We start from the raw sequence: 26,180 nt of genomic DNA, 5'->3' as shown, positions 1-26,180 counted from the left end.
TTTCTGTTAGCCCTGTGTTAGCTCAGTGTTAGCCTTGTTAAGAGTCTGTCTGTTAGCCCTGTGTTAGCCTCGTTAAGAGTCTTTCTGTTAGCCCTGTGTTAGCCCTGTGTTAGCCTCATCAAGAGTCTCTCTGTTAGCCCTGTGTTAGCCTTGTGATAGCCTCGTTAACAGTCTGTCTGTTAGCCCTGTGTTAGCCCTGTGTTTGTCCTGTGTTAGCCTCATTAACAGTCTGTCTGTTAGCTCTGTGTTAGCTCTGTGTTAGCCTCATTAACAGTCTGTCTGTTAGCCCTGTGTTAGCCCTGTGTTTGTCCTGTGTTAGCCTCATTAACAGTCTGTCTGTTAGCTCTGTGTTAGCTCTGTGTTAGCTCTGTGTTAGCCTCATTAACAGTCTGTCTGTTAGCCCTGTGTTCGCCTCGTTAACAGTATCATCAGGTGGACTAAATGTCAGCAGGTCTGGAACAAGGTCACATTTTTCATCCCTCCTTCTGCTGCCCTCCTTTCCAGGACCTCCTCTCCTTCATCTTCAGTTCTTCTTTCCTCTTCTACCCCGTTGTTTTGTCCAGCTCTATTCAGTGGATTTATTGCAGTTTTTCCTTCATTTCTTCCTGCGTATATTTAGTTTATTTTCTCGTTTTACTCTCTTTTCCACTCATCTTTTATCTTTTCTCTTCTTCCTTTTTCCCCTCTTGTCTTGCTCGTGGGAACAGGTTGTTTGTCAAGTTTCTAGCTTTTGTAATTTTTGGTCTTGTTTCTGTCATTTGTGTAACTTTTTGTCTATTTTTTTGTTTTTTTGTGTTGTTTGTTGTTTTGTGTCTCATTTGTGGAATATTTTGTCTGTTTTTGTTTTTTGTCCGATGTTTGTCATTTTTCTCGTTTTTTTCGTTTTGCTACTCATTTTTGTTGTTTTGCATTTTATTTTTGTCCCACTTGTGTTTCTTGTCATATTTGTGTCGTTTTGTGTTTTGTTGTATTTGTTGATGTGTTTCTCATTTTTGTTGTTTTGTGTTTTTGTTAGTGTCGCTTGTGTTTGTCTGTTTTCGTCATTTTTTGTCTCGTTTGTGTCATTCGTGTCTCGTTTTTGTTCTTTTTGTGTTTGTCTGTAATCGGTTAGTTCTTAACATGAGACTATTTCAGGGTAAACAATGGAGACAGAGTCAGTATTTAGTGTGTTTTAAAGGCCCCGTCCACACGAAGACGAAACGCTGAACAGCTTCAAAACGATCGCCATAAAGACGAAGGCGTCTCAGAAATTGTGTGCGTCTACACGAATGCACTCGATACGCATGGAAACGCTGTAAAACACATGTCAGACCTCTAGGGGCGCTGTTACGATATGATGGAAACACGCGCAAACAGAAGAAAAAAAACTGTGGGGACGCGCACTTGTGGCAAAAGCTGTAAACAGAGAGCTTCATCAGCACATTTGCTACACTGTACGCCGCCATTGTTGTTGTCGTGGCCGCATGTGGTGCATGCATATCAATGAAGATACGAAACTATGACGCAAGCGTTTCTGAAAAGCAGCGGATCGCCCGTACACACGGAGCTGCGTAAACGGCGTTTCAAAATCTTTCCATTCTGGAACCCGTTTTCAAAAATGATCGTTTACAGACCCCCAAAACGCCGTCTTCGTGAGGATGATACGCAGATTCGGCAAGAAACTTATGCGTTTAGACCTCGTTTCGTCTTCGAATGGACGGGGCCAACGTTTGTACACATATCTTGTCTTCAGGTCCAGCCCACTGGTAAACCCTCTGTCTGTCCTCCGTTCATCCTCTTCTTTGTATTTTCTAACTCCTCCAATTAGTCCAGTAGTTCTTCAACAACCAAAGATCTTTCCTTTTTATTCCCTCCCTTGCTTATCGTTTCCTCCCTCCGTTCTCGTTCTGATTCTAACGTCTTTCTTTGTGTTCAGCACTTTTCTGCACTCGTTAATTAAGAGTGGAAGGTGAGAGGCAGGGGAGAGGTGTGTGTGGAGGTCCTACTGGGCCAATCAACATTAATGAAATCAGGTGTGTGTGTGTTACTGTGTGTGTGTGTGTGTTTGTGCTGGGCTTGCAGAAGAGAGGGGATCTAAAAGGGTCTAAAGAGGAGTGAAGCTAATTAGAGTTCCTGTCTCACCAGAGTGTGGATCAAACACAAACACACAACTCTGTAGATGTTCACTTCAAAACACACACACACACACACACACACACACACACACACACACACGGCTTCAAGAGAAGGTTTCAATGTCAGGGAGGACTGATCCCAGCTGGTGGCGAGACGACGACACACGCATGCTAACGCTAACGCTAATGCTGCTGCTCTAATAATAATAATGCTCACCTCACTGTAACTACATCACAACTTTCCTCTGTTCCAACACCTCACACGGTGAAAAGTCCAACCTGGTCTCCTTCAGATCAGACTAAACTTTCACACCTCTGCACACAATGAACAGGAAGCTGTTTAAAGCCTCCAGGACTGTTTTTACATTCATGCTGAACTGTGTTTCTGAACTGTGCTCCTGGTTTGGGTGACGTTTACCTCCTGGATTCAGAGAAAAAACCTCAACTCTCCCCCTGGTTCTGAAGGTCGCTTCTAAAGTCTCCTCTTTGGTAAGTTGGTGACACACTTCTGTTCATAAACGCCACCTTATAGGGTTAGGGTTAGCCAGACACCGGACAGGAGACAGTCGCCAACATCCCAAGTTTGGTCAGGAAAAGAACAGTAATAATAATAATCATAATAATGATGGAGTCAGGGGAAGTATTCAGTATTTAATGGAAAAAAGTTCAGAAATACATTAAAGTTGTGAATTGACTAAATAAAACTGTTGTTTCCTTTTCTGTTTTTCAAAGTTTGGATTAACATTGCAGCACAGAAGCCTCCGTAACATCATCAGGTGAGTTTACCTTTACATTTTTTCATGATTAGCAATAGTAATGCTTATAGTAGCCACTCAGAGATGCTTCAAAAAGTAGGTAAGAACACATAAAATGGAGAAAGACACAGATAGAAACAGAAACAGCAGAACTCTGGATGTGTTGAAGTTTCTTGAGTCTTCTAGATGATTGTTGCAGTAAAGTCTGGACGTGACGAATACGTGGATGAGGAGGAAGGAAGTAGTGTAACTGTTTGAAACCATGACTTTATTTCTGTAATAGTTGGTGAGAGTTGAAATGGATGACTGGTGAAGATGTAGAACTGGATGTCATCAGCAAACGGTGAAACTTTGAGTTCAGTATTTTAGATGGAACAAAGTGGTAGATCTGTCGTTATTTACTGCCAGGCTTTAGCGTAGTTTTTTTTTTTAAACTGGAGGTGGCAGCAGCTAGTTTGAGAGTAGACAGATCAGTTTAGAGCTGTGATGGAGTTGGAGAACAGGATGCAGGTAGAAGTTCTTATTACTGTCATGAGTCTGGACAGAACTGTGATAGAAGCTGGTAGGTTCAGGAGGACAGCTAGGTGTTGAAGAAGTTATCTGGTTGTAGATGGAGTGTGTTTAGAATGACAGGAAGGAGGTGGATGTGTTGACTGATGTCCAGGTGTTCAGGAGTTAGTGGTAGTCAATCATACTTGAGGGCTTCCAGAGATAGACGGTGTTGCTGCAGCTGATTGTTGTAGAGCTGTTAATGAACCTGCATTATTGTGCAGTCTTTGTAAATGACAGCTTTGGTTTTAATCTGGGGGAAGTTGGAGGTACCAGCAGCAGACTGGGAGAAGGAAATATTTAGGTTTGATGGGTGCAGACTGAGAGAACGCTGGATCTTGTTTGATCTCAGAAGCTAAACATGGCTGGGCCTGTTTAGTACTTGGATGTTAGCTTTGTCAGATGGCCGGTTTGTACTGTTGCCTCACAGCTGGATGGTCCTGGATGGACTGTCAGCCTGGAGTCCTTCAGGTGTTGTGGGGTTTGTATCTTCTCACCAGGTACTCTGGCTTCATCCCATAGTGAAGGTGTTCAGAAGTAGTGAGAGTGGAACCAGGTCCTGGTAGTGGGTGGAAAGGTTGACATGTTGAGTATTTCCATGAATCTGATGGTTGTGGACTCTCTGGACTTTCATGTGGATGTTGAAGGGACCATTGCTGGCTAACTCAGTGACCAACACTGACTCTGGTACAGGAGATCGGTGGTTCAAATCCTGGTCAGGGAGCAGTAGTCCAGTGGTGTCCTTAGAGCTGTCCCACCAACCTTACATCATCTCAGATACTTTGGATAAGAGCATCTACTGAATGTAACTGTGATGTTAGAAGTTGATGAGTTAAATTATATTTACCAAAATTAACACTGCAATCCAAGAAATAATTCAACCAAACCAGTTAGCATATTTCCTGTATTTACTTGTAAAATCTTCCTCATGTTGAGGAAAAACACATTTCCCTTTGAGCTTGCGGCTGTGTGTAAGAATGATAAATTATCGTTAGTTAGATGAACAGTGGAGGATCTGAACATACATGTACAGTTTTAAGGTGCACATCAAAGGGAGGCCGTGTGTCTGCTCTAAGCACACATGTGCCCACCATGTGTTGGTGTGTGCCTTTGAACACACATGTGCGTGGTGTCATGTGTGTGTTGGTGTTTCCAGGTACCTTGTACAGCTCCGCTGTCTTGCTGGTTTCCATTAAGTTCAGGTTTGTCCTCAGCTACAGCAGCATCTGTTATGAAAGACGAAGACAGAGTCTCAGAGGGTCATAAAACCAAACCCACGACTACATGTACAGCTGTGGGTTTTCCTCTTTGAAAGCATGTAGACACAAGATGTTTGTTAAACCTAGAACAGCACAGGATAAATGTAAGACTCTAAAATGTAATAATGATGCAGCTGGTTAACCAACTGGAATACCTGAGTGGAAACACAATCTGTTGAACAACAACAATCCTTACGTTCCATTACAGAAGTCTCCTCAGTTCTAGCTGAGAGTCCTTCTTTATGAACTCAGGGTGTGAATGGTGGAGAAGCTGCCTGTCCACACCATAATAATACTATCGGATACATGACATCCTTCACTCCTTTCTCAAACTGTCTTCTCTGGTCAGGTTATTGAATCACAGACAGAAAATCAAACCAGGACTGCAGGCTGTGGAGGATAAAGAGTCCAGCTCTGAAGAAGGAGGTCTCTGGTTCACATATACAGTGTTGGAAGCAGCAGTAACACCTCCCTAGTGACCACCATTTTGGAGAGGGTAAAGTATACCACAGAGTACCACAACTAGACATCTCACTGAAGGTGTTGGGTAGACAATATTTGAAGGGACATTTGCTTCCATCTTCACTGCTCATTCTGCATCGTATACCATCACGTTCTTTTGACGACATGCTAACCTTTGACAGATTTTTGGATGATCTACTTCACTCTGACTCTTTTCAAAGTTTACAGTGCTAAACACGCTACCAGACGTGCTAACTCACCGTTGTTATTGTTGTTGGCAGCGTGCAGCGGCTCAGGAGACGGGGAGGACGAGGACGAGTGTTTCAGAGCGTCCTCCACATGTTCCCTCCTCTTGGACTCAAACTCCAGCGCCTCCTGCAGCTTCCTCTTGGCCTTCTTCTCCTTCTTCAGTCGTTTCTGGATGGAGGCTGTGGTGGAGATGGAGTCAGCTACAGGTGAGCCATCTTTCCTCGTTGTCCTGTCTGTTTTGGCTTTGCTTTTAGTTCTTTTTAGTCTCTATTCCACTCTTACCTCTGCTCTGTAATTCAGACGTCAGCTGTCGTTCCAGACTCTCTCTCATCTCTCTTTCTCTGTACAGCTCCATCTTCAGTTCCCTCTTCTCCGCCTGGATCTGTTTGTCCTGCGCTCGGGCGTTCTCCACGGCCACCTTCAGCAGGCCCTGAGAACACAGGGGGAACGATAAACACCTGTTCAACAACATGCAGATACCGATGATAAAATACTGAGAGAAAGTTGTTCAGAAATCCTTGGGTTTTACTGCAGTAGGTATCAGGACTACATTCGTCTAAACACGGCTAATAATTACTTTTATATCTCCATCATCACTTCAGGTTGCTGCTCGATGGAAATATTAGACTCACTCTTCTATTTACATCCGAAAATATCACTGATGTTTACATGAAAATACATTTTCTTTAAAAACATGTAATATTCATGTGTTTACGTGTAACTGGACTGTGTCTGTATTATCTACTGCTATTATCCACTATATCTGTGTAAATGTTCGACAACGGACCTCTTTTTATGTTTCCACTGACGATTGGTTTTTTAACTGATGTGTGAAGGAACCAGTTTGACTGTTGCCCATTTTGTGTGTACACTATTCAGTGACAACAAAAGGAACTGTGTTCTGACTATGGTCTGGTTTTCCATGAAAATTAAAATCAAGGTGAAAAACAGACGGACCAAAAAGACTGTCATCCAAAAACTGTCAGCTTCTCATAGTTTAGTACATCATTCACAAATGTCAGAGGTTAGCGTGTCGTCCCAAACTGGATAAAAAATGTCATAGTTTGGTCTGATGTCTGAAAGGTATTTTTGATCTGGTCTGTATAATTCAGGGTCATCACTTGTTGGCATCAGTCTCAGCTGAGAAACTCTCAGAAAAAACTCTGTTTACTGTGTTTGTGGTATGATTTTGAAATGGCTTAAAGTTGATGTCTGCATCCCCAGATTTAGTAGAACGGCAAATCAGAAACTGTAAAAATATGACCAAAAATATCAGTAAAACCTTTAACCTGAGGTCGTCTTTCATTTACTTATCTTCTTAGAATCAAACCTTTCCTTCCCATTGCAGGCAGGTGCATCACAGTAAACCTTTCTTTAGATATGAAGCTGCCCTGTTGTTCTGGAAGCTCTAAACTCACCTGGATGTTGGTGAGCAGAGTCTCCACTGATGAAAGGCCATCAGCGAATAGGAAGGGAGCAGGAAATCCAGGTGGCAGAGTCTGAGCCAGCGAAGACTCTTCTGTAAGGAACATTAGACACAACTTTAAGGATTCCTGTTTGTTTCATGATCGTCCCTCCACAGATACGACTGCTCGCTGGATCCTTTACAGAGATTTAATATCTGTACGCTGAATAAGAAGCTAAAGACCAGATTAGCTGCTCACTTAGCCTCAGACCAACACACATCAGAGTTCTGGTAAAAACTGAAACCAGATCAGTTTTACATCCATCCAGGTGCCACAATGTCAAGAATAAATCTGGTTTATGCTCATTTTCTTCAGAACCAACTTTCAGCATCAGTATTATGGGATGTATTACAGCTTGAACAATAAAACTGCAGTGGTTTCATTCTGGTTCAGGTCTCAGGTTTTCTACAGAGTGAATCGTGTCTATCAGATGATCCTGGTGTCTTCTGTGTGTAAAAATGCTCCTTTCATTGTCTAGAACTTGTTCTGACCAACCACCTATCACACATGCTGATATGAGCCTTAAAGTTTACCCAGAATGCACTTTGTAAAGTTTTCTCTGGATTATCAGAAAACAGAAACACATCCAGGGAACCAATGACTGTTTCTAGGACTCAAACTACCATCCATCCCATAATACTGATGCTCAGAGTTGGTTCTAGAGAACAGATTTATTCTTCAGATTGTGGAACCTGGAAAAATGGTTGAAAAATGTTCGAAATTAATCCAAAATGATTTAAAATTGTCCACAAATAGCTGGAAATGAGTGGTTTCCACTGGAACCAAACACCAGTTAAGAAGGAGAAAACGTGAGAGAAACCAGGAGGTAGAGATGGAATAAGAAGCGTGAAAAGATGGAGATGAGGGTTCGATATGAGGAGGTGTAGGGATGGAGATGTAGATGTTTGAGTGCATCTTAATCAGCGTTAATTTCACAGCAGACTTCCTCCAGTTGTCGGTGTGTTGGGCATTAAGGGCTGAGCAGACACTGTGACGCACTCTCAATGAACACACTCCCACAAATCAGGATGTCTCTAATCCAGCCAATTAGTGGTTCACGCCGGCGTCTGAATACTAAGGAGCTCTGGAGGCGCTGTGTGTTTGCTCTAATTGATTCCTCCAACGTCGCTCCGCTGCCTTTCCTACCTTAGCGAGCATCCACGTTCACAAAGTGACAGTTAAGACTGATGAAGGATTTTTAGAAAACACTCCCCGCAAAGTATCTCTTAAAGGAATAATTCAGAGTTTTGGGTTCGTTTTCAGATCTAGAGGTCCTTAAAGTCCATAAAGGTGGATCCAGATGAACACCGATGAAGTGATGAGGATCTGAACCTCATCTCTTCATCAGTCCAGCAGACAGACACAAGACATTCAGGAGGAGAAATAAACACACTGTTTCCACATCAGCATCAAAACTAGACTGAATCGTGTCTATCAGATGATCCTGGTGTCTTCTGTGTGTAAAAATGCTCCTTTCATTGTCTAGAACTTGTTCAAATCAAATCAAACTTTATTTATATAGCACTTTTCATGCAGGAAATTGCAACACAAAGTGCTTTACAGATTAAACCAGCAACCACCGATCACACATGCTGATATCAGCCTTCAAAGTTTACCCAGAATGCACTGCCTAAAAAGACTGGAACTTAAAACAACTTAAAATTGTTCAGAATGACTGAAAATTGTTCAAGATTTCTCCAGAAACATTTGTTTCTGTGACTCTATTTCAAAGACATTGAACTGCTGCAGGTTTTTTTTTTTGGAGAATCTTCTTTGTCATTTTGGAAAAGAACTGAAGTTTTTGATCATCTTAGACACTTATAGTTATTTTCGAGAGCTTTTTTTTTGTCATTTTGAACAAGAACCGAGCATTTTTTTAGAAGCTTTTTTCATGTTATTTATTTATTTAGGATGGGACAGAGCATATTAATCAACATGAGTCCAACAAAGACCACATGTTAGACACATGTTGAGTGATTTTGGACAAAGCTCAGTCAGCTTGGACAGGTTTGGGTCACTTTGGACAAATCTTGAGTCACATCTGGCTGAAGTTTTTATCTGAAAATGTGTTTATCTGTTGTAGTGATGAAGGGATGCTTGGTTATTAAAAATTATTAAATAATTAGTCAAAAAAAATACACGTAAATTTATATATGTTTTCCCTTGGTTTGTTAAATTACAGATATCTGGCAAAATCACAGGAAAAAATATTAATTTGTACATTGACTAATTTATTCTTTTTATTAGAATAAAAATAAATAAATAAATAAAACAAGCAAAACTGTAAATAATGTTCCTATTAAAAATCTGTATTTCTATAAATGGCCATTTACTCTTTGATAGTGTCTCAACATATTTTTTTAGTTGTATTTAAATTCACACAAATATCAATAATTTAGTGATATTTGTATTTATTTTTCTATTTTTTACTGCTTTTCCTGGCGCTTTTGTCGTTGTTTTGTGAATTTTTTTTACAGCTTAGTTTGTTTTCGTGTGATTATAAATTAAAGCTACAACTAAATGATGTGCAGCTGACTGAGGAAGACTTCCTGAAACCATTTAACCCTAAAACTATCCTGATGTAACCCAGTCAGCGGTCCTGATGGGAGACTTTCTGATGTTTTCTGAATAAAAAAAGGTCTTAATGTGATCCTTCCTCTGCTGTTTCCTCTATTGATTTAAAGGCTGCAGCTGCTGATGTCTGCAGAGACTCAAGAAGGATGGAAAATGGAGAGAAGAAGGAGAGATGGAGGAGAGGAGGAGGAGAGATGGAGGAGAGATGGAGGAGAGGAGAGGAGATGGAGGGAGGAGAGGAGAGGAGAGGTCCCACAGGCTTTTAGTGACTGACCCCATGACCCCTTTTAGCCCCACTCCTTTACCTAACTCCTCTATCTATCCATCCGTCCATCCGTCCATCCTCTGATTGATGCTCAGACAGCTGATCAATAGGAGGGACAACATCCTGATGCTTCCCACTCACCGTTTGTGTGATTGTCCACGTGTATTAATGTCTATCAGTGTGTGTTGGTGTGTGTTGGTGTGTGTTACAGAGTGTGTGTTAGTGTGTATTAGTGTGTGTTGGTGTGTGTCGTATAAATACAGCAGATGAGGAAAGCCCTCCTAAGTGAGGAAATTTATCACTTGTCAAAAGAAAATGGGTGAAGGTTTAGATTGAGGTGTGTGTGTGTGTGTGTGTGTGTGTGTGTGTGTGTGTGTGTGTGTGTGTGTGTGTGTGTGTGTGTGTGTGTGTGTGTGTGTGTGTGTGTGTGTGTTCTTGTACTTGCTACATTGTGAGAACCATTTTCTGCATTTAACTGTCAAAGTGAGGACATTTTTACAAAGTGAGGACATTTTGGCCGGTCCTCACTTTGAAACAGCCATGTTTGAGGGTGAAGACTTGTTTTTAGAGAACAGGTATGAATTGAGGTTTGGTTAGGGTTAGGGTAAGGATTAAGTTTAGGCAATCAGTTGTGATGGTTAAGGTTAGGGTAAGGCTCTAGGAAATGCATTACGCCTATGGATGTCCTCACTAAGATAGAAGTACAAACATGTGTGTGGGTTGGAATTTAAAAGCTTTTGCTTCATCCATCCCCTTTTCAAACCAAGATATAATGTTATGTCTGTTGTCAAAAGAGCTGTGTGCAGGTTGAAATAAATTTACTGAATTTACTGAACTTACTGTGTGTGTGTGTGTGTGTGTGTGTGTGTGTGTGTGTGTGTGTGTGTGTGTGTGTGTGTGTGTGTGTGTGTGTGTGTGTGTGTGTGTGTGTGTGTGTGTTCCAACCTTTGTCCTTTGTGATTTTCTTGATGGGAGCTGAGTTGTTCAGGGGAACGTCTGCATCAGCCGACACCAGTCCTGCAGAGAGGAAACACTGACTGATGAGTCGGCAAGGTTAGGGTTAGAGGGCTAGTAGGGTAGGTAAGGTTAGTAGGTTAGGGTTAGAGGGCTAGTAGGGTAGGTAAGGTTAGTAGGTTAGGGTTAGAGGGCTAGTAGGGTAGGTAAGGTTAGTAGGTTAGGGTTAGAGGGCTAGTAGGGTAGGTAAGGTTAGTAGGGTAGGGTTAGAGGGCTAGTAGGGTAGGTAAGGTTAGTAGGTTAGGGTTAGAGGGCTAGTAGGGTAGGTAAGGTTAGTAGGGTAGGGTTAGAGGGTTAGTAGGGTAGGTAAGGTTAGTAGGGTAGGGTTAGAGGGCTAGTAGGGTAGGTAAGGTTAGTAGGTTAGGGTTAGAGGGCTAGTAGGGTAGGTAAGGTTAGTAGGGTAGGGTTAGAGGGCTAGTAGGGTAGGTAAGGTTAGTAGGTTAGGGTTAGAGGGCTAGTAGGGTAGGTAAGGTTAGTAGGTTAGGGTTAGAGGGCTAGTAGGGTAGGTAAGGTTAGTAGGTTAGGGTTAGAGGGCTAGTAGGGTAGGTAAGGTTAGTAGGGTAGGGTTAGAGGGTTAGTAGGGTAGGTAAGGTTAGTAGGTTAGGGTTAGAGGGCTAGTAGGGTAGGTAAGGTTAGTAGGGTTAGGGTTAGAGGGTTAATGGTGCAGGTAAGGTTAGTAGGGTTAGGGTTAGAGGGTCAGTAGGGCAGGTAAGGTTAGTAGGGTTAGGGTTAGAAGGTTACTAGGGTAGATAAGGTTAGTAGGGTAGGGTTAGAGGGTTAGTAGGGTAGGTAAGGTTAGTAGTGTTATAGTTAGAGGGTTAGTAGGGTTCTGGTGAGGTGGTAGGTAAGGTGAGTGTGTTCCTGTGGTTTGTTGTGCGGTTGTGATTGTTACCGAGTCTTTCAGGCGAGCTGGAGGCCGAGCTGCTGGGCTGAGACTGCAGAGGAGTGTTGGTTTCATCCACCGACGGAGAGAGAGAAGGACTGTCACACACTCTCTCCTGGAGAAAGAAGGAAGACATGAATGAGTGGAAGCCGGAACTATGTTTTATTGTTTTCTATGGTTGATATAAACTTAAAAATCTGTTAAGATTTGAAGACTTTTAACTCTGTTATTCCTCAGAATCCCCCCACACAGTCTTCTGGCTTTACAGGCAGTAATATTTTAACCCAAGTAACCAACCAATAGTGGTCCAGCTCTGTGTAGCCACACCCCCTGACACTTCCATGGGACCAATCAGAACAAGGAGCAGTCTCAAAGTCCACCAGGTTTATTTACTTTCTACAGCTGCTTCTGTTAAACTCTAAAATGTCACCAAGTGTTCTGCTGTTAGACTGAACACAATAATCTTTATGCACCGCCAGAATGTGAGGATCTGAACACCCAGTGGATTATTATTATATATTTATTATTTCATGTCGTCAGATGTCAGGTTTGGTGCATTTAACGGTCTCAGAATTCAAAGAGTACTGTGATACAGAACAGAAAAGCTGATTTTTTTTTTTGCTTGAAAAAGACACATTTAATTAGACATGACAAAAAGTCATGATAAAAAATGAATAATGTGTTATTGTGGGACAGTGAACAGCTGGAGCTACGAGTTGAGGTTTTACAAATACAGAATGAACAGTTTTATTGAATTTGAACACAAAAAATTAAATTTCTTATAAATGACCCTGTTAATTATTGGTAACAGCATCCACACCCCCCAAAGGAATGTGAAGGAACAGCTCCTTCAAGAGCATTGATATGGAAATGGTAAGAAGTTCCTCAGGGAACCTGCTGAGATCCTCCGAAGTTTCTATTTTTATTTGTTTTAAACTATGTTTACCTTGATGACGGGTGCGCGGTGTACGTGAGTGTGTATCTGCTGGGCCGCAGCGGCCATGTTGGCGATGGTGCTGAGGTGGTTCATCTGCGACATCGCCATGGCAACAGAGGCGGGCGGCAGCCCCATGGGCAGCAGAGGATGTGGCATCATCATGAAGGGCAGGTCCAACCCTAAAGTGACGACAACAAGAGATTCATTAGTTTTTGTTTGGGCAAGTCAGTCTAGAAATGTGTCGATAGTTTACTTCCAGAGAGTTTTTCACATATTTCACTATGGTCTCCACATATTAAAGATGTTTAACTACTTCCATGTTTGCTTTAGTACAGATACCAATGTTGGAAACAGGAATGTCTGCACATACTACAGATATTTACAGTTTTATTTTTCCTATACTTGTCCAGAATGCTCCAGAATTGAATAAATCGACTCAAAATTGATCCAAAATTCAGGTCAATATTTCTGGTTGAGTGAACGCAACGCTGTTCACCTTATAAACTTTTAACTACAAACATCTCTCAGGTCAAGCGTTCTAACTGACTAAGGTCTGTGCTGATGAGAGATTGATGACACCCTGACCTTACTGACCAACATTCAGACTGTTGGTAGTGATTGTTCCTCTACCTGTGGACTCCCTCCTCACCTGTCGGCTGCTACCTGCTGCAATCACCTCCACTCATCCATCACATGGATCAACAAACTGGTTTGTCCTGGTCTGGACCATCTTATCTATTATACTTAGTTCAATCACCTCTTAATTGCAGCAGATTCTTATTCATTCTCATCCTAGGCCACCTGAGTGAAGATTTCGACACCATTTCCCATCATCCTCCTCCATAGATTGACCTCCCTGGACTCTACTGAACCATCTCCCCTCTCCTCCGGTGTCCCTCAAGGCTCTGTTCTTGGTCCTCTTCATCATTTATCTTCTGCCCCTCGGCCATATATTCCATAAATACAACAGTCAGATTCACTGCTATACAGATGACACCCAGCTCTGGCTTTCTACCAAACACACCTCCCTCTGTGACTGTCTACAGGAAATCCTCTTCCAACTTTCTCAAACTCAACGGCAACAAAACCGAGCTTCTCCTCATTGGCTTTAATCCACTCTCACACCTTTTAAACCAGACTTGAAAAAATTAAACCATGTCTGAACCAGACACAGACGCTTTAAACTAGACTGAACAAGACCTAAAAATCTAAACCAGACTTAAACCAGACTTTAAACTAGACCTTAATGCAATAAACCAGATCTAAACCAGACCTGGAACCCTAAACCGAGACATGAACCAGACAAGGGCAAAATCTGAGTCATTTTGAATATGCAAACTTTCATTTTTACACTGTCATGGCTTTTTTTATCCAAGCTGCATTTATTTTACTGTTCCCCTTTTATTTTCATCTCATGATATTTTCAGACAGGTTTGTCATTTTGTGAAGAAAATAAACTAAAGGTAAACAACTATTTCATTCATTTCGGACACGTTTCCAGTCATTTGAAGTAACTTTTCAAGTATTTTGATTAAATTTAAAGTGACTTCAAGTATTATTTTTAAGTTTTTGGACAAATTTTGAGTCATTTTGAAGATGAAGACTTTCATTTTTAAGCTTCTCTAGACTTTTCTTCTCTCCTCTGATCATCGTCAGTAGAAAGATGTTTCTCCATGCTGGATGGATCTCCAACTACTTCCTCCTCTGTTTCCTGTTTCAGAACCATACTGAATTAATTTATTCATCTAGAAGGTTGGATTTCTGTGGTAACACTTCCTGCAGTGTAACCTGAAAACTCTCTGAATTTTTACCACCTGACTGTTGGTCACAGCTGATTCATTCTTGGCTTCACGGTTGCACTGAGGAGCTCAGAATTTTTTGTTTTACGCAGAATCTGATTCCAACAAATGGTTTACTTTGGGCAAATTTTTAAATTTTATGTTAAATAAAGTGAATTTGCTGAAACATTTTGATTTGAAGCTCAGATTTGGTTCTTTTCCAAAAAAAAAAAAACGGAAACACAAAGGACAAATTCAAGGTGCAATTTTGTTCATTTTTAAAAAAATAAGCCTCTCATAGCAGACTTTGGTCTTCAGAGGGTTCACCTTTAACTGTTGCATCTCTCTCTGTCCGTCACTCGATCGGCTGCAGTGAAAGTGAGACAGAAACTCTCAGAGACACTCGATCGTTTTGTGTCTGTGAACTCGTGTTGAACTTCACCTCGAGGTGTCGTCTCGCTTTCAGACGCCCCGCTAATAAAAGTCGACACGACCAAGGAAAACGACGACACAAAGAGCAGAGGAGGGAAATATGGAGGTCAGGAGGTCAGAGGGCGACGAACCCAAAGAAAAGGAGGTCAGGACCTCGTTTTGTCCTTTTTCTAACGTCCTCCAGCTGCTTCTCTGTTGCCGTTTTTTAGCTTCATTCTCCTCCTCATCCGTCCTACATCGTTAAAAATCAACAGTTTTTAATTACATATTTTAAAACAATTTAGTGTTATTGTACAAATTTCTCTGTTGTGGTAAATTAGAGAAAATATTCTGGAAAATTTCTGAAGAAATATTAATTTAAATGTTGACTTTAAGAAATGAGGGAAAAAAATTTAAATTAGTTTTTTTATAAATAGCAATTTATTCACTTACAGCATTTTTGACTGCTTTTGCCATATTTGAAAAAGCAAAATGAAATATTTATTTAAAAATATTTCATTTTATTTGAAGAAAGTATATTTAGGATTAAATTGATTTTAAGTCATTTTTAACTGCTATTTTCACAGTTATCCTTGAAAAAGAAAAGAAAAAATGTCTAACCACATCAAAAATCTGTAGTTTTATGAATTATAATTCTTTCAATAAGCAGTAATTTAATCCTGGCATTACACTGTTTTTTTCTGTATTTAAATGAGCAACAGAAAGTTATATTTCAAATAATTTAAATATTTACATTAATTTGAGGAAAAATAGTAAATGATTTAATATTCATAATTTTACATTGTTGAATTATAACACCTAGAAGAATTACAGAAAAAATAAACATTAATTCAAACAAACAAGAGGAAAAAAAAGTCCAACACTGTAAATAACGTCTAAATCAAAGGTCCGTATTTTTGCAAAAAAAAAATTTAGTTCATTTTTATTATATCATTAAAATTAGCAAAAAAAAATCCCCATTATCCTCAAGATATTTGTAATGTTTTTAAAATAAAAATGATGTGGATTAAAGACTGAACTGAATACATATTTAGTTATTTTACAGCTCTTGAGTTTTTTTTTTATTCTTTTCTTATGTTTATTACAGAAAATAACTGGTAAAGTCTAAGGGAAAATAGAACAAGTATTCATTTACACGATATTTAAAAAAGAAAACCCAAACCAAAAATCTGATTTTTAAATAAATGATGAGCTATTCATTTATAACATGTGATCATGAAATAAAACTATTTTACTGCATTTAAATCAGTAAAACTATCGTTATTTCTCAGATATTTTCTGTTACTCTTTTTGTCTTTTTTTGTCATCATTCTTTTTCCTCAATTTTTCCCCTCCTCTATCTGTTTTCTCTTCATGGTTTCCTCTTTTCCATTTCTCTGAGGACCTTCCATGAACTCGTCCTTTGACCTCTAAAAGTCTGACCTTGAACTCTGACCTCTGACCTTGAACTCTCTGCTCAAAATAACAACAAAAAAGAAATGTAAAAAACTCCCCAAAACTTGCTGCTTTCACTCCAATGAAACAATAACGCTGATGGCTGTTGTCGTGACGACGAGGTGACAGATAATCAGTGTGAGTGTTTATCGCCTCTGTGTGTGTGTGTGTGTGTCTGCAGCGGTGTGTGTGTGTGTGTGTGTTGATGAATGGAGTCATTTAGTAGAGTGTGTGTTGATTAATCCAGGCAGAGTGTTAATACAGGAGATGGGACAGATTAAATGGCGTACATTAACTAATACTGCCGCCTCTTAAACACACACCCAGCCTCAGAGAGAGAGAGAGAGAGAGAGAGAGAGAGAGAGAGAGAGAGAGAGAGAGAGAGAGAGAGTGTGTGTGTGTGTGTGTGTGTGTGTGTGTGTGTGTGTGTGTGTGTGTGTGTGTAGACAGTGTGTGTGTGTGTGTGTGTGTGTAGACAGTGTGTGTGTGTGTGTCCTCACTGTTGGCCAGAAGCTGCTGCTGTTGTTGCTGCTGGAGCTGCTGCTGACTGACGGCTGATAACGCTGGCCGACTCCCGGTTCCTCCTGCTCCTCCTCCTCCTCCTCCTCCTGCTCCTCCTCCTCCTCCTGCTCCTCCTCCTCCTGCTCCTCCTCCTCCTCCTCCTCCTCCTGCTCCTCCTCCTCCTGCTCCTCCTGGAGCTCCACTGTGAGCTCCAGCAGGAGGGCTGGTCAGGCGCTCCTTATCCCAGGAACATTCGCTGCCTCCTGGGGAAACAAACACAAAGAGCAAAATCTTCAGTAGAGAGTGGTTAAAATGTCTTTAAACTTGTTCAAAATTACTCAAAATGTGTTCACAGTGACTTGAAATCAGTGAAAAATGAGCTAAAATTACCCTGAATTATTTGAAATGTGCCCAAAATGACTGTAATTTACAAATATTGGACCCAGAAAATAGAAGAAAGTGCAGATACCGCCTGCCACTGTCTCGACTAAAACTCACCAACAATTAAAATGTGTCTAAAATCTCTTGAAACTTGTTCAAAATCACTCAACATTTGTCCAAAATTACTTGAACTCTTTGAACAACATGTTAAAAGAGAAATCTATAAATATCTGTAAATCTGTAAAATGATCTTTGAAAATGTTTATGATTTATTGTACTTTATTATTTTTAATACGTTTTTTTAACATTACAGTATTCCACCATTTTTGCTTTATTTTTTACAGTGTATCTGTGAAATTAGAGGAAACTAAACTCCTGCTGAACGTTTAACAACCAGTGAAAGGTTTCCTCTATCTACAGCGCTTCCTCCTCCTCATCCATCTTCATCTCCCTCCATTAGTCTGAATTAGTGAGAGTCTCTCTCTATTATCGCTGCTGAACTCCAGAGAGGAGCTGACATCTGGATTCATCTCAGCTGCTCCACCAGGGAGGAGAGCAGACAGATGTTCTCCTCTACCTCCTCCATCCCCTTTTCTTTTCCTCCTCTCTCTCAGCTCAGAATAATTCAGCTTTATCATCTCTTTTTTCTCTGGATTTGGTTTAAAGGACAAATTCAGAAACGTTACGGTTTCAATAAAATCATCGATATTCTTCAGAAGACACTGAAAATAATAGAATGAATAAACATTTCAAATGATGGGATACTATAAAGGCTCTGAAAATCATCAAAATAACAGTAAATAAATCTGTAAAATGATATTTATAATTTTCTTTCTATCTTTTCTGTCTTACAGTTGAACCTCTCTGCTCTGTTTAAACACCGCCTGCAGTTCAATCAAACATTTGCTGAATTTTTACCTCCAGACCGTTGGTCCCAGAAGAGTCGGTCACAGATTCACGGATTCACAGAAGCACACAGAATTTTTTATTTTTTTAAAGATTTTGATCAGAGCAAACTACTTATTTTTTGACCTTTTTTTAAGTGAGATGAGCAGAATAAAGTGTTCTATTCCACAGAACAAATAACAAAACAGGTAAGCTCTGGGTTTGGACCAGAAGTTGTGCGTTATCTGTTACAGCTGTCAGACGAGAAGATTTATCTGTGAACTGTGGTGGAGAAAAGGCAGACAGTGGGAATATTCTTATAAAATGTGAATAAATGCAGTAAGTTTAAACTCTGGAGTGTTATTTTCTCTATGGTTTTCCTGGCAGAACAAAGCGATGGTTTCCTCTGACACGTCATCCCTTCATTCATCCGTCTTTTCTGTTTTCTCTCATTTCTATCAAAATAAATGCGAGCGATCGACTTTCAGCAGCAGACATGTCTTCCTTTCCTCCTGTCGTCCCAAATATCCGTCCTCTTTCCCTCCGTCCTGCTGCCTTTATTCCTCTTTTGTCCTCGGCTCTTTCCCAGGCCGGCGTGAGCGTCTCCACAAAGAGAATCAGGTCGGACAATGAAAGGAATGAAATGAAAGGAGGGAATAAATAAAAAACGACAGTAACTCTATCGGCCCATTTGCCAGGTCAGCTGAAGACTGAGAAACAGAAGGACGCTCGCTTTCTTCTGCTTTTTGTTTTCTGGCTTTTCAATAATTCAGAGACGCAGCAGAGATTGAGTGAACTGGAAAACACGCGTGTCTTTGTTTTCACGGGAAAAACAGAAAATAACCAGTTTATGTCGGATTTAGCAACAAGTTGTAGTCGATTTCAGCTTCTGACGCCGCAAACAGAAGAAAAAAAACATGAAAAATCAACCAGAGCTTCACCTGATTCTGGATCTACACCAACTTTATTTGATGAAGTTTCAAAATAGGAATATTATCAGAGTTAGTCCACAGATGAGGTCCAGACTGACACTATGATCCTCAGAAATGATGGAAAAAGTCCGTTTTTCTCTCAGAATAATTCAGTTTTATCTTCTTTCTTTTCTCTGGTTTTGGTTTAAAGGAGAAATTAATGAACACTCAGGTTCCAACAAATGCTGAAATCTTCCGTCTTGTTCATAATAATAACAAAACTTATTTAAAAACCGTGCAAAATAAACATCTGATAGAAAAAAAAGTACGTTAAAAAAAAGAAGAAGAGGAATCGATGAAATTATAACGATTAAATACATTAATGATAATTATTAACCTCTGTGGTACCAGTACAGCCGTGTTTGGTGCCTATTTTATGCAATGTTTGTGTTTGTTTCACGCACGCTTCATGCATGTTTTATCCGTGTTTTGCGTGTTTTACCTGTGTTAGAGTGCAGGTCGTCGTTGTCGGACTCGTTGCCATTCTGCAGACTCATCATCATCTTCATCTTCTGGAGTTTCTGGAGTTCGGCCATGGCTGCTGCTGTCAGACCTGAATCACACACACACACGCACACACACACACACACACACACACACACCGTTAACATCGTCATGACAAACATCTCCACCTTCACAGCTGTCCATCGGTGTTTCCATCAGCAGCTCTGAAACCTGTCCACTCTGATGGTCCTGCAGCCGACCAATCACAGCTCTCCTCACAGCTGTTACCTGTCTCTACCCATGATGCTTTGCAGCGAGCTGTGACACACACACAGACACCAGACTGTCTTTGAGCGTTCTGACGAATCGTTTGAGTGCCTTTTAGACGCCTCAGGTCTGACATGTTTTCACCCATACACACAAAATAACTAAACACACACAGAGAACACACCCGCAACACACACACACACACACACACACACACACACACACACACACACACACACACACACACACACACACACACACACACACACACACACACACACACACACACACAGTCTTTTGTATGGACTAAGATCCCTGGCTCTGTGCACTGACCTGGAACTGACTTCTATACACAACAACCAGCAGAGTGAGAGAGATGACCCTGTGTGTGTGTGTGTGTGTGTGTGTGTGTGTGTGTGTGTGTGTGTGTGTGTGTGTGTGTGTGTGTGTGTGTGTGTGTGACTCATTGTGTGAAACCACTATTATATGTGTGAATGTGCACGTGAGCCCTTGCATTGTGCTGAGTGTGTGTGTACAGTTCACTTTCGTGTGTGTGTGTGTAGGTCAGTTGGTTTTGAAGCTGTCACGGTTGAAGGCCCTGCAGGAATGTCCATTACACACAGTACACTGTCTGCAAGCTGTAAAGAAAACAAGATGGAGAGATGGAGGGAGGAATTTAATTTAGAACTGGATGGATGGATGGATGATGGATGGATGGATGATTGGATGGATGGATGATTGGATGATTGGATGGATGGATGGATGTATGGATGTATGGATGGATGGATAGATGATGGATGGATGGATGGATGGATGGATGGATAGATGGATGGATGGTTGGATGATTGGATGATTGGATGGATGGATGGATGTTGGATGGATGGATGGATGATGGATGGATGGATGGATGATTGGATGATTGGATGGATGGATGATTGGATGGATGGAGGATGGATGGATGGATGTTGGATGGATGGATGGATGGATGATTGGATGGATGGATGATTGGATGATTGGATGGATGGATGGATGTATGGATGTATGGATGGATGGATAGATGATGGATGGATGGATGGATGGATGGATGGATAGATGGATGGATGGTTGGATGATTGGATGATTGGATGGATGGATGGATGTTGGATGGATGGATGGATGATGGATGGATGGATGGATGATTGGATGATTGGATGGATGGATGATTGGATGGATGGAGGATGGATGGATGGATGTTGGATGGATGGATGGATGGATAGATGGATGGATGGATGGATGGATGGATGGATGGATGGTTGGATGGACTAAAAGGAAGCTATGAAGGGTCCGGTATCTCTAGAAAAAGTCAATCAGGAATTCCTGTTCACATCTAGAATTTAAAAAGTTCCATGATGGTAACAGTTTATTTAGTGTCAGGTTCAATTTGTTTGTTATTTTGACTTAAAACTGGTCCAAACTGACTCAGAATGTGTCCAAAATGACTGAACATGCGTCAAAAATTAGTAAAACTTTCCTAAATCCTCAACGTTTGTCCAAACTGTCTTCAAACATCAAACTTACTAGAAACTGGCAGATTAACAATAATAAATAAATATTGGTCATTGAAAATGGAAAAAAAGTGTAAAGTCTTGAACAAGGCTGGTCTAGTGTCTCCATAAAGCTTCTGTCAGTGTATATCTATGGATGGATCCATGTTTCTACTAAAACACAAAACCAGTCGGACCCAGGTCAGAACGATCTGAAGACGTTGTAAATCCACCGCCGTGCCTCACGGTTTGACTTCACAGGGACCTTCAAGGGCAGTTTGGTTGGTTTCCCTGCAGAAAGACGTTTCAGTACCTTATGTTTCAGTACATGGGGAACTGAAAGATGATTAAGTCTGCCTCAGCGACTTTACATTGCTCTTCAGTGATGTCAGAAGACAGTCTTCCTCCCAGGCCAGTTTGGTCTCCTGTGCGTAGCAGAAGTGTTTAGCATTCTTCACGTCTCCAGTAATGTCCTCGGCAGTAGTGATGGCTTTAAATTTCATGTCCTACAGCTCAGACACAGTTACAAGGTCCACATATTTGGTCCACATTTCTCCAACTGTTGAGGCTCCAACATCAGTAGAATCTGATGGTTAAAGTTGGACCAGACAAGGTTCCAGTTTTTTGATATTTTGACCTGAAATTTGTCCAAGATCACATGAAATGTAGAAAATGACTCAGAATTTGTCTGAAATGACTTGACATCTGTCCAAAATAAGCGGCTGTTCTGCTGTTTTATGCGTCTTTAAACTAAATATTTAACCCTTCTTTTAAAAAAAAGCTATTTTCTTACAGTGTATACAGACAAACGTGTGCATGTGTCCGTCAATGTGCATGTGTGTGTGCGTATCCGTACAAGTGTGTGTGCATGTGTCCGTAAATGCGAGTGTGTGTGTGTGTGTGTGTGTGTGTGTGTGTGTGTGTGTGTGCGCGCGCGTGCACGTGTCCGCTCCGCCCGGCTGCAGCAGCTCCATCCTGTCCTCCATCATGACTATCAAACACTCTGCAGATCGATGCTGTCCGCCGTGTCCACGGTTACCGAGCATCGACCCCCGTCGCTAATGGCGACCACGGAACCTTGGGAATTAGCGTGTGATTGATTGACAGACTGCTGCAAACACACACACATCATATGCAGCAGTGTGTGTGTGTGTTTTATCTACTCGGCTACCGTCTCTGTTTCCTCCCTGACCATCGTAACACTTTAGAAGGACGGACAGAAAAGAGGAGTAAGAGGAGGAGCTGACATGAAGGAGAACTATGAGGAGATGAGAGCAGAAAAGGAGGGAATCGTCGGCGTAACGTCACACACAGGAGATGATTCCATAAAATCCTACTTTTCCTCTAGAGGCTGCACTTCCTAATTTACTTTTCCCATCATTTCTGAACCTCATAACTTTATAGGTAAGTGTGTTTGCTGTTCAAACTGTCCCATAATATTGATAGTAAGTTGATTCTAGAGAAAATGAACAGAAACCAGATTCAGTGTTCAAACTGTGACACCTTCTGGTAAAAACTGATCTGGTGTCAGCTTTTACCAGAACTCAGATGTGTTTCTTCTTCTAAATGTCATGGTTGTATCTGCTGGACTGATGAAGTTCTGAGGCTCAGAAATGATAGAAAAAAGTGATAAATCCATTAAAAAGTGATAAATCTGGACCCATGTCTGTGGACTTCAAGGACCTGGAGGTCTGGAAATATTCCCAGGATGAAGGTAGAACTCTGATCATTGATAAAGTTCCTGGAGATGAAGAACCAGATGTTTCTTTCTCTAAAGTTCTTTCTTTAAAGAAGCAAGTTCTACCTTCATACTATGAATATTTCCAGAGTTACAGGTCCTTGAAGTTCATAGATTTGTGTCCAGATTCTCTACTTTTTAATTCTTCCAGCATTTTGAGCTCATTTTTGGTCTAAATGTGAAACTTAACAGCCTGGTAGAAGTTCAGTTGGAGAAAGCGTGAATGTACATTAAACGTGTTGAATTATTTATAACCAGTTACTGTTTGCATGAATGTCAAGACAAACCATCAAAGATTTCCTCTTCAGTACTAAATAAAAACACAAAAAAGCCTCTTTTTTGGCATGAAAGCTGTTAAAGTCTTCCCGGTAACCAGTCTGGATGTTTCGGTTTTTTATTCATCATGAACACGAAGCTTCTTCTTCTTCTTCTTCTTCTGAGGACTTTTCTTGGTAAAAGCTTGGACCACCGTCCTCCAGATGAGCCTCCTCAGTGCTCCGACTCTTTAATAGCTTCGGCTGGAGGCTGATCTTGGGCTGGAGCCCCTCTGAGCTCGCGTGAAACCCACCCATTTGGCTGCTAAATATTTAATCCGCTGCACCTCCATCTGACGAAGTGCTCTCAGAGTGACACTTTGAATAAAACAAACAGGAAAACGGAGGAATTGCTCTTTGTGTTCTGAATTTAGAAACACACTGTTCTGGCCTTTTTGTGTTTTCTTTCTTCCTTGAGCACTCAGTCGATCTGCTCTGGTGCTGAGTCAAATAGATTTCAGCGCTACGGCACTTAGCTCGCCGTCTTTAGCTCCCATTTGCTGCCATTCTGCAGCGGCCATTTTGTGCTATTTTCTAATAGACGCTGACTGTAAAGGCATCGTTCCGGTAAAGACTGTAGAACGTGTTGTGGTGTGAAGGCTTCAGCATCACATTTGGCCAATATGTCAATCAATACCGACGTCTCATTCAGTTTTCTTTAAATGAACTGTGAGGGTAGCTGAACCTCAGCATTTGATCAAAACATTAGAAAAAAAAAAAAAGTTCTGTTACCCTGAATAATGACTGATTGCTGGATTTTGTCCATAAAGTCAATGGTTATGGGTTCAACCAAAAGATACAACCCTTGACTCTGGTTAAGGGCTGTATCTTCTGTAAAATCAAACTCTAAAGATGTTTAGGACGGTGAATATAGATTCTGTTCTTCCTTACAGTCAATGGTTATGGATTCTATTGCATAATAAAGGATAGAAATGAACGTTTAGGGTTTTTTTGCCTCTGACGTCGGTAGGCAACACCTTCTAAAACCAATGTTATCAGTGATTTAGGGTCCAATTCATTTCAAAGGTTAGCAGCTCCATAGCTTGTTAGAACGTCTATGGTCCAGGAAAGTCTATATTAATGGTTCCAGGTTCTTTTGCAAGTTCAAAGTCAATAAAAATACCAATAGTAAAGTATTTCACTGTCAAAACACTGTTAAAGATGGAGGTTCTAGGTTCTGTTTGCCATTAAAGTCAGCGGTTCTGGGTTCTATTAACTAATTAAAGCTAGAAAATGATTTTATGGTCTTATTAAGTGAACAGTGTGGGGTTCTATTGCATCTTTAAAGTCAGAAATTCAGTGTTAAAGTCAGTAGATTTCGCCTTTTTAAAATACTCGTTGTCAGCGGGTTCTTCCAACAGGTAAATTTAAAGGTTAGTACCTTCATTTTATGTTTATAGTTTGTCAGAACTTCTATTGTCCCAGAAAGTCGATTTTAATGGTTTGAGGTGCTTTAGTTGGTTTAAAAATCAACAAAAAAGTCAGCGTTAAATTATTATTCCATGTCAAAAGACTGTTAACGATGGTGAGTGTTGGTTCCTTTAGTCGTTAATATCAGTAGTTATGGGTTCTACTGTCTGATAAAGGATGTTATTAAATCAATGGTTCATGGTAGGTTTAGTACAATCAATCAGTTCTTTACCTGATTAAAGCCAAAGCTTAGAGGCTCCATTCTCTGTCTACCATTGTTAGATTTTCTGTTGTTCAGGAACGTCAATATAAATGCTTCTAGATTTTATCTGTTTAAAGTCAATGAAAAAGTCAATGGTAAAGAATCTCACTGTTAAATATGGTGATTACAGGTTCTTTTATCCATTAACGTCCAGGTTATCGTTCTATTGTCGGTTTAAAGTCAGAGGTTCAAGAGTAAAGTCAATAAATACAGTAAAAATAAGAATACTAAGAGTTGTTGGTTCTGTGTTCCCTTATTAACATCACTGACTGCATGTTACTCATTTAATTCACTTTATTTTCAGTTCACAGTCTCAGATTAGAGCTTCTAGTTTAAGGTCGGAGCTGAATTATTTCTTCACAGCAACAAGAAGTCAAAGTTAGGAGCCAATTTAGAGACAAAATTAAAGGTTAGAGCCTCATTAAATCAACAGGTGGACGGAGGTGATGGGTAGAGGGAAAGCAGAAACAGCAAGACTGGATTTGTAGAACTGATGTAGTGACGTAGAGACTATTTCCCCCAAAAACCCAAACAAAACCAGAAATCCTCTCTTACTAGCAGTAATTAGCTACAAACTGGTGAAATAAAGGAGTTTTACTGTACTGAGGGCTGCAGATTGCTTTCTTTTGGTAAATAATAGAAATAATAAGTGTCATCTGACAGATTTCCATTGTTGGTTTATTTTTACATTATTCTGTTGACATCAAACATCGGTGTCTGTGTAGCTGAAGTTTCTTAAATCCCATTATTGAACCACTTCATGTAAAGTAACGGTAGAGTTTTGTTCTCTTCATGCTGCCGGATAAATCCACTAAACATCTCTGAACTAAAAAGACTTTCCAGCTCTGTGGGGAAACAAAATGAACATTCACTCTAAAGGGAAAATACAGACTTTGAAAAGACGTGCAGCCTTTATGGATTTTTTTAGTTAAATTTCAGTCTAAAGTTGTTCTTTGACCTTCTGAGGTTTCAGCAGTGGAATAAAAACGTGTGAACGGTAAAAAGTCTCCGTCCAGCGTGTTCGTTTCCTCAGAGTTCAGGATCTGCTCAGAGTTTATGACATAAAGTGTCGAGTGTTCAGGAGAAACAAGGAGAAGCTTTGAGCTGAATTAACAAGTCAAATGAGGAAAGGAAGAGAGAATCCAGCAGCTCTGGAGGATCACAGAGAAACCACATCGCTGCTCTTCTTCCTCACGTTCAATCTTCTTCTTTCACATTTTATTCCTTCTGCAGTGTTTTGTCATTCCAACTGTTGGTTAAATTCTCTTCACCTTTAATCATCATTTTATTGTTTTTTCTTTTTCCTTTGTATC

At 40.6% G+C, this 26,180-nt stretch overlaps 1 protein-coding gene and 1 long non-coding RNA gene across 5 annotated transcripts in view; one reads left to right on the top strand and one right to left on the bottom strand.

Annotated features, from left to right (window-relative positions):
- dachb (dachshund b) overlaps positions 1–26,180 on the bottom strand; it is a 120,983-nt gene that overhangs the window by 17,561 nt on the left and 77,242 nt on the right. For 3 of the 4 annotated variants that reach the window (XM_051943669.1, XM_051943671.1, XM_051943670.1), the window contains exons 3-11: positions 19,352–19,462; positions 16,672–16,935; positions 12,537–12,706; positions 11,600–11,705; positions 10,639–10,710; positions 6,807–6,907; positions 5,671–5,818; positions 5,400–5,567; positions 4,579–4,644 (exon numbers count right to left, since the gene is read on the bottom strand). In XM_051943669.1, the coding sequence (XP_051799629.1) occupies positions 4,579–4,644; positions 5,400–5,567; positions 5,671–5,818; positions 6,807–6,907; positions 10,639–10,710; positions 11,600–11,705; positions 12,537–12,706; positions 16,672–16,935; positions 19,352–19,462 (1,206 nt within the window). Of the gene's footprint in view, positions 1–2,752; positions 3,978–4,578; positions 4,645–5,399; positions 5,568–5,670; positions 5,819–6,806; positions 6,908–10,638; positions 10,711–11,599; positions 11,706–12,536; positions 12,707–16,671; positions 16,936–19,351; positions 19,463–26,180 lie in introns of those variants that run through there. The other variant, XM_051943667.1, reaches the window with a different exon arrangement.
- Positions 2,293–5,372, top strand: LOC127532295 (uncharacterized). The gene is made up of 3 exons (XR_007939664.1): positions 2,293–2,603; positions 2,847–2,890; positions 5,027–5,372. It is a non-coding gene; the product is annotated as an uncharacterized LOC127532295 (long non-coding RNA).

Source organism: Acanthochromis polyacanthus, chromosome 23 (assembly GCF_021347895.1).
Source record: "Acanthochromis polyacanthus isolate Apoly-LR-REF ecotype Palm Island chromosome 23, KAUST_Apoly_ChrSc, whole genome shotgun sequence".
NCBI lineage: Eukaryota > Metazoa > Chordata > Actinopteri > Pomacentridae > Acanthochromis > Acanthochromis polyacanthus.
The sequence above is the reverse complement of the archived record's forward strand: the minus strand, read 5'-3'. Positions and strand labels throughout refer to the sequence as shown.